We start from the raw sequence: 15363 nt of genomic DNA on the forward strand, positions 1-15363 counted from the left end.
GTCAGCTCCTTGATTTCCTTCACTGTGTTTTCAATTGATCTTGCCTCTAGCATCGTTGCTACTTCAAGGATGCATGCTGCCGCCTCCCTCTCGTTCTCCCCCATGTCTGCCTTTATTAATGTTGCTACGTTCCTTTTTATCGCTGCAGCGAATTCTATGTCTTTCTCAGTCCATGTTTTCTTCTTCCCCGCGTTCGGTTTGGCCTTAGGGCGCGTATTCTCATTGTCCTGAGGTTCGGTCCTCGCACGCGTGCTTGACGCGTCGCGGTTTCGCGACCCTCCACCTTCTTTTGCCAGTGCCACCATTATCCCTACGCGCGAGGAGGTAGTGCGTTGGATTCGTCTCGTTCGTGCGATTCGTTTGGTATCGATTTTACCAGTTTTGGGGAAATTCGTAGAATAGTGTTCTTTCTCGCTGCAGCAATAAAAAGGAACGTAGCAACATTAATAAAGGCAGACATGGGGGAGAACGAGAGGGAGGCGGCAGCATGCATCCTTGAAGTAGCAACGATGCTAGAGGCAAGATCAATTGAAAACACAGTGAAGGAAATCAAGGAGCTGACGGGCTCCAGACGGCAGCTGGACTACATCAAGAAAACCGTGACCAGGATCGAAGCCTAGGGACACGTAGGAAGTAGGGGTTTTTAGATACCTCCCCTATTGGAGGCATCACGTGTAATGGGCTGGTGCCCAGGAGATATACCCTGGATGAGATCCAGTGTAGTAATCGCGACAAAGCGCCATAAAAACAACTAACGACTACCAGCTGCCCGTCGAGGGCACTTGGTGGCCAGTGTAGTTGAGTACTTCTCCTGAGTTTCCTAGTTAGAATTAGCGTGGTTTTCGTAAGGGATTCTTATAATCCCTACTCGAGGCTCTCTAAGACCTCTATCGAATTCATTACTGTTATCAGGTATCTGCAAGCTCTGCGCAACCCTTACATTTGAATTCGATCATTCTTTAAATAGGAGAATTCCTGGGTTGGACAAGGTATCCTATTAAGGTCTTAAGGAGAACCTACGCGCGAGTGTAGGATTCATTCGGAAGCCCTGCAAGCTCGAGACTGCAGGCAATATTGGAAAGCCCTACCAGCAACGAGCTGTAGGCCACATCGGAAGTCCTATCGTCTCCGCGGTAGAGAATAGGCAACACAGAAAATCCTGAAGGCATTGGAAGTCTCTCATCCAGGTAGAGAGCAATATTGGAATAATGGAAAGTCACTCGATTGACAATATGGTTACCTACGCAATAAGCAAACTGCAGGGTGGGTGGATGAATGAGCAAGTTGAGGCCAGCATTAGAGATATGCTAGCCGCCGAATCATGGCCTGAACCAGCTATAGAAGCTACAATACGCCAAGTGGCTGCAGAGCTACGAAGACAGACAGCAACTACTCCAAGTCCCTCACTTCCGAAAGCGCAGGAGCAACCAGAAGCCGCAAAGATGATGGAATTGATGTAGTAGATGATGCAACAGATGATGACCAGGCTGGACACCCTAGAAGGACAGAAAGCAGCAACCGTCACGCCTCCCTCAAGATCACTATCACCCCCTAAGACCCTACAGGAGGTCGACAATTCTAAATACCCAGACCCAGAGCGATTCGACGGAGACCGAAGCAAATACCCCCTGTTTCAGTATGAGGCTAAGGCTAAGCTCCGCCACAGCTATGCACATAAGAGCCACTCGTATCGAATTGACTACATAGTAGGAAGAACAAGAGAGAAGGCATCGAGGATAATCCTACCCTGGGTAGAAAAGAATGCATCAACAGCCACAATTGACGACATGTGGACCTTTATGGACCGACAGTTTAAGGATCCTTATCAGAAAGTAAGAGCTCTAGACAAGCTCCGACACCTTACACAAGGAAGGAAGCTAGTACGCGACTATATCTCTGAGTTCAACCAGCTGCTTCAAGAGTCAGGACAGCAATTTGAGGAAGATACCCTCAAGAGCATGCTCTCCGAAGGACTAAAGCCTGAAGTACAAAAGCACATGATTATGGTACCTGATAGTACATCTTTTGATAAGTTCTGCAACGAGGCAATTAAGGTATCAGATCAGTTGTACCGCATAAGCCTTGCTAGCCGAGGACATAGCAATCTGCAGAGCGCAACCGATAGGAATCCAACCTACAACACTCGGGATAGGCGTCAAACTACCTATCGTCCCTCATCACCAGAGGACCAAAAGATGGACTGGCAGCCAACGACAAGCAATCAGGGAGCTACTGAGAAGCGACGAGCACGATGGGTAGCACCCAAGGAGACCCAGCGCCGCCGGGAGCAAGGGCTCTGCGTGCGTTGCGGTGCGGGAGGCCATTATATCCAACGCTGCCCATATCAGGCACCTAGACAGCCCGAACCAGTTCAAGCAGCTAAAGCAAGAGCCATCCCACCACCATTACTGGAAGATGAGTCCACAATTGAATTAGAACCAGAATCGGGAAAAGAATAGCTCCTGTTCAGAGCCACGAACAGGAGCAGGATGCAAGCTACCAACAAGCAGTTGCAGATTGGAAGGAATTCAAGAAGAACCAGCACATGGATGGAAAGGCAATTAGCGTACATGCATTAGTCAATCAAACCACCTACGCCTCTTGCATGATTGATTCTGGTTCCCTTGCAAATGCAATGATATCGCCCTCCTTGGTAAGGAAGGCAGGCTTGCAGTGCATTAATATTACACCTCGACGACTACTGGGAATAAACGGCGAGGGCCTGATACGACAGGTTGCTAAGTATACTGTCGATATTGAAGGATTTAAGGATACTGGCTGGGCCTACGTAGCTACAGACAGTATGGGGTTTGATATACTCTTCGGAAGGCCCTGGACAGATCGACTACGCGTTACAATATCTTCTGCAAAGCGCTCGATATATGTTCACTCCACACGCCAACGGATTCGAATCCTAAGCAAAGAAGGCGAACCAGTCCCTAGAGTACAAGGGCATATTCCATTACAGCAAATTGGAGCAGCTGCATATGCCTATCACCTCCAGCAATCAGAAAGTGATCAATCTATTGTCTTTGCTGCGTCCCTTGCTGATATTGATAAGGCCCTGGCTCCTAAGTCAAGCATTGATATTGAGAAGCTTCTACCCGCACAGTATGCTCATCACCAATGGATATTTGACCCGAGGACTGCCTCTAAGATGCCACCACTTCGAGGACCAGATATTGACCACCGAATCGACCTGGTACAGAAGGATGGGAAGGACCCAGAGATACCATGGGGACCATTATACAATATGAGCAAGGGCGAACTGCTAGTCCTCCGAAAAGAACTAACATCACTACTCGATAAGGGATGGATCCGGGCCAGCAACTCACCGGCGGCAGCGCCAGTGCTGTTTGCAAGGAAGCCGGGAGGAGGCCTGCGGTTCTGTATTGACTATCGAGCTCTCAATGCTATTACAAGGAAAGACCGGTACCCCTTACCTCTCATACAAGAGACACTAAGTAACCTGAGCAAAGCGAGATGGTTTACTAAGCTGGATGTCTCTGCTGCTTTCCACAAGATCCGGATCAACGCTGGAGACGAATGGAAGACTGCATTCCGCACTCGATTTGGATTGTACGAGTGGCTGGTTACCCCTTTTGGTATGGCAAACGCACCGAGCACCTTTCAACGATACATCAACTGGGTGCTTCGGAAATATATTGACGACTTCTGCACAGCGTACCTGGACGATGTGCTGATATACACCAGCGGCTCACTATCTGAGCACCGCAAGCAGGTGAATCAAGTGCTCCAAGCGCTAGGCCAAGCAGGCCTGCCACTGGACATTAAGAAGTGTGAGTTCGAGGTTCAATCAACGAAATACCTAGGATTCATCATTGAAGCAGGCAAAGGTCTTCGCATGGACCCTGAGAAGATTCGTGCTATTAAGGAATGGGAAGCCCCAAAGACAGTTAAGGGCGTCCAAAGCTTCCTAGGTTTTGCTAACTTCTACCGTCGTTTTATCCAGAACTTCTCGGAACTGGTAGCACCCCTCACACGGCTTACAGGCAACGTTCCATTCCGATGGACAGCAATGGAGCAGAAGGCGTTTACTACCCTAAAGGACATCTTCGTTACAGAGCCAGTTCTAGTCCAATTTGACCCAGAAAGGGATACAATACTGGAAACAGATGCCTCGGGTTATGCAGTAGCAGGGTGCTTGTCTCAGTACAACGAGCAAGGAATACTGCAACCAGCAGCCTACTTCTCACGGAAGATGAACGCACATGAGTGCAACTATGAGGTACATGACAAGGAACTGCTGGCAGTAGTTCAATGCCTGCAAGAATGGGATGCAGAACTACGATCGGTGGAGAGGTTCACGATTATAACTGATCACAAGAACCTCGAGTACTTTACAAAACCAAGGATGTTAAACGAACGACAAATGCGATGGTCTCTCCTCCTAGGACGCTACAATATGGAAATTGCCTATCGACCGGGAAAACAGAATCCTCGAGCTGATGCCCTGTCCCGGCGTGAGCAAGATATGCCTCAAAACGTATCGGACGATCGAATCCAGCACCGATATATGCAACTGCTGAGGCCAACTACGCGTGCCCTGCTAGATAAAGAAGAGGAAGACAGTATTATCACGTTCTCTGCGGCAACTAAATTGAACGCTGATACAGAGCCCGAAGACGCACAGCCTGATCAAGCACCCATCGACCAACTCTGGAATGCTGCTATAAGAGAGGACGAACAATACGCTACTATCCAACAAGCAATACTAAATGGAGTTCGCCGCATCCCACCAAGCCTGGGCATCAAGGTATCAACGGCTGACTGCTCAGTAGACCAGGATAAGCGCTTAAAATATCGTGACAGGATATGGGTACCACAATCAGAACCACTGCGAACAAGGCTAATCAACAGTGCTCACGCACCAGTAGTGGCTGGCCACCCAGGACGACAAGTGACTTATCAAGCCGTTGCAAGAGACTACTTCTGGCCAGGTATGTCAGATGATATCCGCCGCTACATCCGTAACTGCGACGTCTGTGGGAGGATCAAACCATGGAGAGACGGTCTCCACGGCCTACTAAAGCCACTACCAATCCCAGACCGAATCTGGAAGGAAATATCAATGGATTTTATCACAGGCCTACCAGAAAGCGAGGGATGCACTATCCTCCTGGTAATCACTGATCGGTTAAGCAAGGATATTGTTCTGGTATCACTGCCAGACATGGAAACAGAAACAGTAGTATGGGCATTCCTTAAACATGTAGTAGCCTACCACTGGCTACCAGACGCAATAGTGTCGGATCGCGGAAGCCAATTTACAAGCGGCTTGTGGAAGCGACTTTGTGAAATCCTGGGAATTAATCGACGATTATCGACTGCGTTCCACCCACAAACTGATGGATCAACTGAGAGGATGAACAGTACCGTCGAGGCCTATCTCCGAGCCTATATTGACTGGGATCAGAAGAACTGGGCGAAGCTACTGAGTATGGCTATGGTCGCAATCAGGTCAAGGAACGCTACGTCAACGGGCGTTAGTCCATTCTTCCTGCAGCACGGGTATCACATCGACCCAACCCAGCTGGAAGCTCTGCGGGAAACGCGCTATTACACAGCAAACGAACAGGCTGGCAAACAAACTGCAGAGGCGATAATTGAGAAATTCAAGAAGGTCTTCGAAATAGCGCAAGCAACCATGGCCGAGGCCCAACAGGAACAGGAGAGGCAAGCCAACCGACGACGAAAGGTACCAAGACAGCTACGGGTAGGCGATAAAGTATGGCTATCGCTAGGGAAACACTTCAAGACCCAACGGAGCAACAGGAAGCTCGATTGGAAGAATTCTAAGTACACAGTTACCGAGGTAATTGATAGCCACTCTGTACGTCTTAATATACCCCCAGGGGCTGAGAACGTCTTCCATATTGACCGGTTACGACTTGCCGCAAACGACCCACTTCCTAGTCAACCTAACGACGATTCACAACCAGAAGCTATCATGGTTGACGGGAAGCAAGAATGGTCCGTCGAAGACATCGTGGCTGAAAGAATAGTTCGACGCGGTAGAGGCCGGCAGACTCAATACGAGGTTAAGTGGGTTGGCTATGCGGAAACCGACTGGCAACCTGCGCAGAATATGGAGGATACGGCAGCACTCGAACGATGGATTGAGTACTCAAAAGAAGCAAGGAACAAGAAGAATCAGCTGCCAGAAGGATTTCGACGAACTACGCCTTGAAGAATACTATCAAGGCTAGAAGGGGGGTAATGTAATGGGCTGGTGCCCAGGAGATATACCCTGGATGAGATCCAGTGTAGTAATCGCGACAAAGCGCCGTGAGAACAACTAACGACTACCAGCTGCCCGTCGAGGGCACTTGGTGGCCAGTGTAGTTGAGTACTTCTCCTGAGTTTCCTAGTTAGAATTAGCGTGGTTTTCGTAAGGGATTCTTATAATCCCTACTCGAGGCTCTCTAAGACCTCTATCGAATTCATTACTGTTATCAGGTATCTGCAAGCTCTGCGCAACCCTTACAATACTTTAGATAAGGTATTTATAACTAATATAATACTAGGTATTATTAAGTAACCTTATCTTAACTTTAGACTTCTATCTTAAGTTCCCTTTATTCCTTTAATCCTTATAGGTTCCTAAATTATAACATTATAGCTTTGCTTGAATAATAGAGTCCTTTATTAATAAGGTTGCTTTGACCAGACTAGCAACTTCTTCTGCAACCCCCCATGATATCTCGAACCCTCTTCCACCAGCCCCATAAGCATGTACTATGCGTGTCATACTGCTCTGCCCTTTTACACTAGTGCCATAAGGGTGCTCAACCTCAACTCTCATCCCGCCCTCGCGCATGGGCCGGCGACCTACAATATCAGCAATTACCCTCACATCATTACTTCCGGCTGAGGAATCCGATGCAAACTCGGCGATTTTCCTTCCTTCACTAAGTACCGAGCTCCTGGTGGAGAGGATCGGTTGGGCTGTCCAATCTCCAGGCTGTTTAGTTCCCCCTACCACAGTGCCTCCTTCAAAGAAACGCGGGATTATGAAACTCCATGTACCGTCTCTTTTTTGTTTCGTGACCGTCTTAGTCACAGCGGAAAGATCTGTCAAGACTGTCTGGCCTAATCTTTATGTCAACACCAGCATTGATCATCATGTAAAGTTCATCTTCGCCTTACCACGTATGGGAAAGCACTTCTTATCTCCAAAGCCCATACCGGAGGCATTGACCACTAAGCTTACGTTGGGTGCAATACTGCTGGCCTCCCACTCGCTACTCAAGTCGCGTTGCATACATCGACCGCCTTGAAGGATGAATGAACGCAAAAGATTCGCGCAGTAGACGGGTGCGTTGACACAATATGTATCGTACTCGAAACCTAAGCGAACCCCTGGCGGAAGCTCGGCTTGGGAATATTTACGGTAGTTATTGAGGCCAGATTCTGAGAAGAAAGACTCAGCGGTCTGCTGTTCATATCCTGCCGTGGGTGCCTCTAGAAGTTCGATTCCCTTGCATTTCGTCACACCAATCGATGGCGTCTGCCGAATTTGCTCTTCGAACGTTCTGGCAGCATGCTTCAGCCAAGCTGCTTCCCGTTGCAGCTGAGGTGTGCTTGCTGGAATGGGCCGCATGTGAGCTCCGGCCCACATAGAAGCGTAGTTGACCGAGTGGTTGACTGGAGCTCCTGGGATAGATGTAGGCCATTCTCGTGATACGATGATAATTCTATACTTAGCTTGATCCGTTGTAGCAAGGAGACGAAGGCCAGTAGTAAGCCCTATAACACCAGCTCCGATGATAACTATAGTGGTATGGTCGGCCATTTTTTGTGTATGCTTTACTGTTGGAGGTGGGAGTTTTCTTCGATGGTTTTTTGAACAATCGCCTGCGCAAAAGCTCTACTTATACTAACTAATCTCGAACTTTTATTTATTTCTTTTGGAGGGCTTGGTAGGATGGCTCCAATTCGGAGACAGAACTCCGGAACCAGTCTACTCGTAGACTAAGGGAGGGTCGGATCGGTAATCCACATTTCATGGTAGGTGCCACGATTAACCCGCTCAATAGAGAGGTCAATGATTGTACGTATATCATTAATTTGCAAGATTCAATGTGCAATAAAAGTTCTGACAAGATCATCTACGCTGGCCCGATCCTCCTTTTTTTTAAAAAAAAAAATACTAGAGGCAGTCTAGTCAAACTTGCAACAGCCAAGTTTTGCGAGACTGGTTCTTCCTCATGAATTAAAAGAAACGAACTCTAATTGCGTGGGAGAAGAATCGAACAACGAAACGAGGGTGTGCAGATTCCACCTGCAATCGGCCGCGCGAAAAGGCAAATGGGCCCGGCAATGTCAATTTTCGCTATGATAAATACATCTCCTCCCCAATCATCAGTAGACAGAAGATCACAGTTGTGCTACTCTACTTGAGGCAATAATACCCATGTTTCATGATCCATTAATCCCTGCCTGTATTTACGGAGACCAAACCCCGAGGAAGCGGACCTTTATAACACTTCAAACGCGATTTATCACAGCTGATCTTAGGGGGAAAAAAGTTCTATATTCCCGGAGATGGCATTCCGTAACCGATTCAACAAGATACGGCCGCGGATAGCTTTCTGTACATGTTCATCTTCCCCAGCCTACCCCACAATCCACGCTACTGGTTCCTTGACTCGAGCGATAGAGATCAATGTATGAACTCCGTTGATAGAGGCTTGAAAACATATAAAAAAGGGTCCTTCCAGTGTTTGAGTAGCACAGATCGAGATCAAGGTCTGTTATACTCTCTTTGTTGTGATTCACCTCCTGCCTCGAGACTCTATACGAAACGCTTTCGCACAATGAGCGATCCTATTAGATCATCGGTATCTCCAGAGGACAAGAATGAGATGTATCACTTGGAATTAGAACGTCCAGGCAATACGGTACCCAAAGTCAGTCAACATGGGTCCCGACCTCTCGGAATGTCGGACGAGACCTTCTTGGATACAGAGAAAACCTTGGTACGAAAACTGGATAGGACCTTGATGCCAGTTGTATTCATTCTCTATCTCTTCAATTATCTAGATCGAAACAACATTGCGTAAGTGAAGAGATGCGATTAATTTATACTTCTCTGTCGATGACTGATATACCGTGTATTAGGCAAGCCAAGCTCGACTCTTTTGAAGCGGATCTTGGGCTGACCGGAAACAATTATAGTACAGCTGTTTCAATCTTGGTCCCAGGGTATCACAATCCAAATCCGAATGCACTCGTGCGAGGTCTAATATCATGGGTACAGATACATGTTGATGCAGCTCCCGAGTAACATGATCTTGACTCGAGTTCGACCGTCTCTCTATATCCCATTCTGGGTTTGTCTCTGGTCTTGCGTTTCGGCTAGCACAGCTGCGGTACATAACTTTCAGGGGCTGATCGCCGTTCGATTTATCCTTGGTATAACAGAGGCCCCTTTCTTTCCTGGAGTCTTCTATCTCCTTTCGTGCTGGTATAGAAAAGGGGAGCTTGCACTACGATTTGCAATTTTATATTCAGGCCTAGTGCTAGCGACCGCTGTATCCGGCCTTTTGGCAGCAGGAATCTTCTCTGGACTGGACGGTGTAGCTGGTCTTGCTGGCTGGCGTTGGCTTTTCATTATCGAGGGCGCCGTAAGCTTTCTTCTCGGCCTCATCGCCTTCTTCTTCCTCCCCGATTTCCCGGGGTCAGCGACTGGCAGCGCGCGATGGCTACTGAGTGAAGAGGAGCGCCGCATATCATCCTACAGGATGTCACTCGATTCTATCTCGAGCCAAGAGACCAACAGATCTGTTCGTCATGGTCTGAAATTGGCTTTATGCGACTATAAGGTCTGGATCTTTGTAAGTGGTCAAGCTCTTTACATGGCGAATCCAGGATGACTGACTTTACATGCAATCACATATAGTCACTGATTCTATGCTCGAACCAAACTGCGTATGGTTTCAACTATTTCTTTCCGTCTATTGTCCGAGGTTTTAATCTCGGAAGTCGCACTATCACCCTCGTTTGCACAGCACCGCCCTACATCATTGGTGCAGTCGTATCGTACTTCATTGCCTGGTCTAGCGACCGCAAGTATGAGAGAGGATACCATATCTGTGCACCGCTAGCCTTTGCTGTAGTTGGATTTACTCTAAGCGTCAGTATCCTTAATATTGTCGCTAGGTACTGCGCTTCTTTTATATACATCTCTGGCGTGTTCGGGGCCAATGCTGCTGTCTACAGCTGGGCAGCGTTCACCGTGGGGGATACATCTGAGAAGAAGGCTGCCGCTACTGCAATCATCAACATCATGGGACAGTTTGGTAATATCTGGAGCCCATATTTCTTCGATCCGAATGATGAACCTCGATATAGCAGAGCAATGATCTTGCTCATTGCCTTTTGTGGGCTTGAAATCGCCCTAAGCCTTACTATGAAGGCGATATTACGGAGGGAGAACAAGAAAATTCTGGCTCGAACTGAAGTATCTGGCAACCTTCCGGGCTTGTACATGCTTTAGAACTTAGGCAATAGAGCAACGATTTAGTCAAGAAAATTATCAACTGATAATTAGCGAGCTCGTCTTGAGAATGCCCCACCTGAATGGTGCCGAATGATTATCAAATTGCTTTCATCATAATCTTGCAGATGTGACCATCTCTGCTAGCGTCCATGTTGGTGCGACTTCTGACATAACTTTGACCAGTTTTTGGGTTTCCTCACTGGTGCCAAATGCTTTTGAGGCCCGGATGGACTGAGCTAGCGCATATACTATGACCAAAGAGCTATTTCGTAATCCATGTTGCTTCCGATAGCGGCGGATAATAGAATGAATCTCTGTGACAGCAAGCATACAAACCTCACTAGTCTGTTCTGTGCGATTGTTTCCCTCCCATGCTACTGCTCCGTTAAAGTTGAGGGCGATTCGGGTGGCGTTATAAAGAAGACTACAATGAGATGAGCTTCTACCGACAAAGAACTTCGGCATTCAATAAACGTACTGGATTGCGGCTATATTTGGCTTTAAAGGCTCATCACTCGTGTCCCATATCTTAAAATCGGCCCAATTGGGAAGATTCTTCCTCCATTCTAGTAAATCATGATTGAGGCTGTCGAGGTTCAGTAGCTGGGGGCTTGTAATCCGGTCAGATTCAGACGACATCAGGCTCAGCAAGTGTTCTACAATTCGCGCAAGCTTGATCTGTTCTTTCACGTAGGGGATCATGGATAAGTCAGTGTACTGCCGGTGTCCGTCATCATCGAACCCAACAGTGCGCCATGGCAAAATGAACTCAGGGTCTCTGTGGATACGTTATTGATTTCTCATTTAATGTTAGGAGCAAAAGCGTTAACTTACGGTAATGTCCCCAGTTCGCGAACCTCGGCTTCATTGTACAAAAGTTGCACTGGCCGACCAAAGATGAGACTGATCAATTTGTCTGAAATGTAACAGCCCCAGTAGATTCGCCTACGAACCTCGACATCTTCATTCGTGATAAATGACTGATCCAGAAATGGCCACGTCTCAGGATCTTTCTGGAAACCCAAATCTTGAACCATTCGGAAGGCTATACCTGTTGAAACGATGTAAGCATGATTGTCTGATTGGAAATATTACTCATAGCTACCTGAGAGAGCCCAGCCCTTGGATAGATTGCCTCTACCAATCTCGCAAAAGGCAAGGCAAAGAAAGGTTTGGACGGCGGTGATGGATGGATGCATCAGGTCAGACACTATGGCAATACTCACTGCAGCATCCATGCAACGCACGCCAAAATCTTCCCTTTCTAGTTTTGGTAGCATCAGAGACCCTAACGCGCAAATGGACAGTAAGAGGGAGGTTGACCAGTATTTGGACCCTTGGCGCACACCATAATGATCTCTGATGAATGCATCCCGATAAATGAACACATAATCTGGATACTGCCACTTGAAGAATAGGAGGAGAGTTTGGGTGACGATATCGGCATCAATATCAATGTTGAAATGATCCAAGACATGATTCGCATTCCTGAGTGTCGAATCTCGTGACGGACCAAGCTGGTCGGTCTCGTTGGGCCTTCCATCACTATCGTCGGAAAAAACATGGTATATACTTGTGGGACCATGAAAAGATAGTATCCCATCACGGGTTATATGCGAGTTCGCGGTACGATAGAAGGCTGAACTGCTTTGTGTTGCCGGAGCGTTTGACACTGCCCGCCTGGATGAAGCCGAGATGAGATTTATGGTGCGCAATCTAGAATCTCTCTCTGCCGAGGAGGAACCCTGAAGATCCAGGATGAAGTCTTCTAGCCACTCGACTCTACTTTGCAATAGAATGACATGGTCCTGTGATGCTGGCTGGCGCTTTCGGTCTGTTTGCCTATACATGCATTGAGCTCCCGCTTTCTGGCAAGCGTTGCAAGGAACGGTCCTCGAGCATTTAAGCTTGTTATGTCAGTCTGAAAGACTTATAGATCGTCGGATATGTGTGAAGATGATACCTTTTTATATTGGCATCGTTTGCACCTGCTGAATGTTAGCCATATCGGATCGATGTAACTACTTGATTTATATGACTAACGCTAACGCCTTTTCTTGTTGCAACCCATTAGCGAGACCTGACATCATATATTGATATCATGCAGTCTGGTTCAATCGTATAGATGTTCTTCTTTCTTAGCAAGGGTGTGGCCAAATCTTCTCAATGACCTGCCTTAGCTGATGGCAACCGAGCTTTCACTTGGTAGCTACGCGAAGCAATTTGCAAATATAAAACACGAAAGGACGAATGTTCACCAAGGCTCTGAGTTCGGGGCCCGCTTGTTCTGCATGCGTAGAATCTTTCGCTGCATGAACGAGATGCGTATGTCATGCGTGCACGTGCGCGTTTAGTGCTACAGAAGCTAATGTCTGTCGGAGATGGACCTCCGTAAGCTAGTTAACCCTCAGCCAATCGTCTATCAGCAGTGATGGCCATCAACACTGTTACCAGTAGGCCAAACGGCTCTGGGTAGGAAAGTTACTGAAAGTCAAATCAATATTTAAGGAGAAGCATAGAACTCTTCAAATATGCAGTTTTAAGCATCGTTCACCTTTCCACCAACTTGTCCTACTCCAGTAACAATTTCCGCCATGTCACGAGTTCCAATCTTGACCAGGGAAGCTCCGGCCCCAAGCCCACACCTATCACAAGCAATTGTTTGCAACGGCATGGTGTATTGTTCAGGAGCACTCGGTATCCACCCTGTGACGCGTAAACTTGCGGGCAGCGCATATGAGCAGACGGTTTACTCTCCCTTATCTTCAGATCCTTGAATGAACATGTGTTCTGATCTCTTATAGAAACAAGCTTTGAATAATCTCAGCGCAATTCTGAAGCAAGCCGGTACAGCTACCGATGAAATCGTGAAAGCAACCATCTTCCTGTCAAGCATGGAGCACTATGGCGAGGTGAATAAGGCATACTTAGAGTTTTTCACAGTGGACCCAAAGCCCGTATGTCTCCAGAGGCAGAAGGGTTTTTTTCTTAGGTTCTAACAAGATAGCAGAGCCGAACATGTGTTGCAGTTCTGCAACTCCCACTGCAAGGAGCTAATGTAGAGATTGAGGCAATTGCAAGCATTTCCCAGGCAAGCAGACAGCGCTCTTCCTATATCTAGAAGGAAATAACTTATTATATCCTATACACTTAGTTATAAAGGGTTACCATATCTTGCTACTAAGTCTCTCATGTCTCCTAGCATTCTATTAAGTTATGTGTCAATAACTGTACGTTTATTAGCAGGTTAACACATACTGATTCCTTAAAGTTGGTTTATCATGAAACAGGGCCGATACGTGGGTATTGAACCTTCTATGATAAATTAGAAGTTTTCAAGGCAACGCTTTTATCAAAAATATATCTCAGTTTGTATAAGTCCACACGGCCATCAAAATCCTCCTTAGGTGAGGAAATTGGTGCACAAGCATGATATGCATCTAAATATTTAGCACCAAAGCGGTTGCAGGCCGGCCTCCATTGACCAAACTCATCTGCGTCAGGTGTTTAGCATTAGCAAGATTAATTAAACAGGACTGTTATACGTACACTCATTATGTGCGTAAAAACAACACGCATCAAACACCAAAGCTTCACCCGTGTCACTCTCGATGCCGGAGTTCGCATACCATAGATCGCCATGCACTAAAGATGGTTTTACAGAGCGTCCTTCACTCTCGAGTGGTCTTAACAGGCGCGGTATGACTTTGTTAAAAATTGCGGGAATCAGAGTGTCGAACTCTGGATCGTATCCTTTTGCTTCTATCTCTAAGTCGAGAGCCTTTCTCAGACTCTTTGAGAAAAATATTTCCCACTTATCTTCCCATTCAGTATACTGCGGCAGGTTCCCAGCATATGTCGTTACGTGGAATCCAAACTTTCCGTTCGGTGACCTGCTGGACTGGTGTAGTGCAGACAATCGAGCGGCAAACTTGCCTGGGTCTGGCATATCCGGACGCATATCATGAAACTTGCTGACGAAGAAGTGGTTCTCAGGCACTAACTCGTAGGTCCCCCAAGCGATGGGTTCGGGTGCAAAATCAGGCGCAAGACGATGGATTGCTTTCATGGACTCAAACTCGCTACTGAGCATGTTCTTGCCAACATCATGAGATTCTACCTTGATGAAGAATGATTGTGCGGATCCGTCACATAGTTCAACGTCAATGCGACCAGTGTTGGCCCAGAAGCTCACACCATGGGTCTCCGTTGAGATGACTCGGCAGCCTTGTGGCAGAACTGTGTAGACTGGTAAGCGGAACGGAGCCTATGGTTGCTATGAAGACGCAGACCTTTAGTAACGCTGGGGTCAATTTTCACATTGCCTCCGCCAAAATCCAGCCCTGGAGCGCCCTCGTAATTCATATGTTGATACAACGTTGCTTGTTACTTTGTAGGTACTTTGTCGCACTGAAGAGAAGGTAGAACAAGTCTCGGACTAATGTATATCGCGAGGAAGGTCAAGAATGTACTTTTAGGAGGAGGAGGAGGAGGAGGAGGAGGAGGAGGAGAAAGGGCAGGAACGAAGAGGTAATGGTCACAGGTCACATTGTCAATGGTCACAGGTAATATTGTCAATGGTCACAGGTAATATTGTCAATGGTCACAGGTCACATTGTCACCAGTGCAGATAAATGCAGTGACTGGTTCAGCGCCATTGACAAGGCTGCTGATACACAAATGGTTAGATCCCCATAATGACCTAGTCAATGTAAAATAGAGGAGAAGTCGAATATATTTTCTAGTTGGGTAATTTCTGCACATCTACAGTTCTCGTCTAGCTTGCCCACGAATTTAGCAACATCTTTGGGCTGCATCGAGAAACGCATAACGAGGTA

At 47.1% G+C, this 15363-nt stretch overlaps 5 protein-coding genes across 5 annotated transcripts; 2 read left to right on the plus strand and 3 right to left on the minus strand.

Annotated features, from left to right (window-relative positions):
* Positions 1-6604: 6604 nt before the first annotated feature.
* BU24DRAFT_421512 (nucleotide-binding domain-containing protein) lies at positions 6605-7852 on the minus strand. The gene is made up of 2 exons (XM_033527747.1): positions 7171-7852; positions 6605-7113 (listed from the first exon to the last, which is right to left on the minus strand). The coding sequence occupies exons 1-2, from the start codon at positions 7814-7816 to the stop codon at positions 6638-6640; spliced, it is 1122 nt and encodes a 373-aa protein (XP_033383536.1). The 5' UTR covers positions 7817-7852; the 3' UTR covers positions 6605-6637.
* A 1111-nt stretch (positions 7853-8963) lies between these two features.
* On the plus strand, positions 8964-10522 carry BU24DRAFT_432872 (MFS general substrate transporter; the record flags this gene model as incomplete). Its single annotated transcript, XM_033529943.1, has 4 exons — positions 8964-9082; positions 9145-9228; positions 9284-9860; positions 9926-10522. 4 exons carry the CDS (start codon positions 8964-8966, stop codon positions 10520-10522), a joined length of 1377 nt encoding a protein of 458 aa, XP_033383537.1.
* A 114-nt stretch (positions 10523-10636) lies between these two features.
* Positions 10637-11562, minus strand: BU24DRAFT_461459 (uncharacterized protein; the record flags this gene model as incomplete). The annotated part of the gene is made up of 3 exons (XM_033531889.1): positions 10637-10949; positions 11004-11303; positions 11360-11562. The coding sequence occupies 3 exons, from the start codon at positions 11560-11562 to the stop codon at positions 10637-10639; spliced, it is 816 nt and encodes a 271-aa protein (XP_033383538.1).
* A 1438-nt stretch (positions 11563-13000) lies between these two features.
* BU24DRAFT_421515 (Endoribonuclease L-PSP) lies at positions 13001-13801 on the plus strand. The gene is made up of 3 exons (XM_033527748.1): positions 13001-13272; positions 13330-13482; positions 13536-13801. The coding sequence occupies exons 1-3, from the start codon at positions 13120-13122 to the stop codon at positions 13644-13646; spliced, it is 417 nt and encodes a 138-aa protein (XP_033383539.1). The 5' UTR covers positions 13001-13119; the 3' UTR covers positions 13647-13801.
* A 13-nt stretch (positions 13802-13814) lies between these two features.
* On the minus strand, positions 13815-14890 carry BU24DRAFT_449962 (uncharacterized protein; the record flags this gene model as incomplete). The annotated part of the gene is made up of 3 exons (XM_033530984.1): positions 13815-14019; positions 14075-14764; positions 14818-14890. 3 exons carry the CDS (start codon positions 14888-14890, stop codon positions 13841-13843), a joined length of 942 nt encoding a protein of 313 aa, XP_033383540.1. The 3' UTR covers positions 13815-13840.
* Positions 14891-15363: the final 473 nt, after the last annotated feature.

The sequence above is a fragment of the Aaosphaeria arxii genome, assembly GCF_010015735.1.
Source record: "Aaosphaeria arxii CBS 175.79 unplaced genomic scaffold BU24scaffold_4, whole genome shotgun sequence".
Lineage (NCBI taxonomy): Eukaryota > Fungi > Ascomycota > Dothideomycetes > Pleosporales > Aaosphaeria > Aaosphaeria arxii.

Coding starts and splice junctions, on each gene's coding strand:
- BU24DRAFT_421512 (XM_033527747.1), bottom strand. CDS start 7,816: ATGGCCGACCATACCACTATAGTTATCATCGGAGCTGGTGTTATAGGG. Junction 7,114..7,170: donor GAAGTGCTTTCCCATACGTG/GTAAGGCGAAGA, acceptor CATAAAGATTAG/GCCAGACAGTCTTGACAGAT.
- BU24DRAFT_421515 (XM_033527748.1), top strand. CDS start 13,120: ATGTCACGAGTTCCAATCTTGACCAGGGAAGCTCCGGCCCCAAGCCCA. Junction 13,273..13,329: donor GCAGCGCATATGAGCAGACG/GTTTACTCTCCC, acceptor GATCTCTTATAG/AAACAAGCTTTGAATAATCT. Junction 13,483..13,535: donor TCACAGTGGACCCAAAGCCC/GTATGTCTCCAG, acceptor ACAAGATAGCAG/AGCCGAACATGTGTTGCAGT.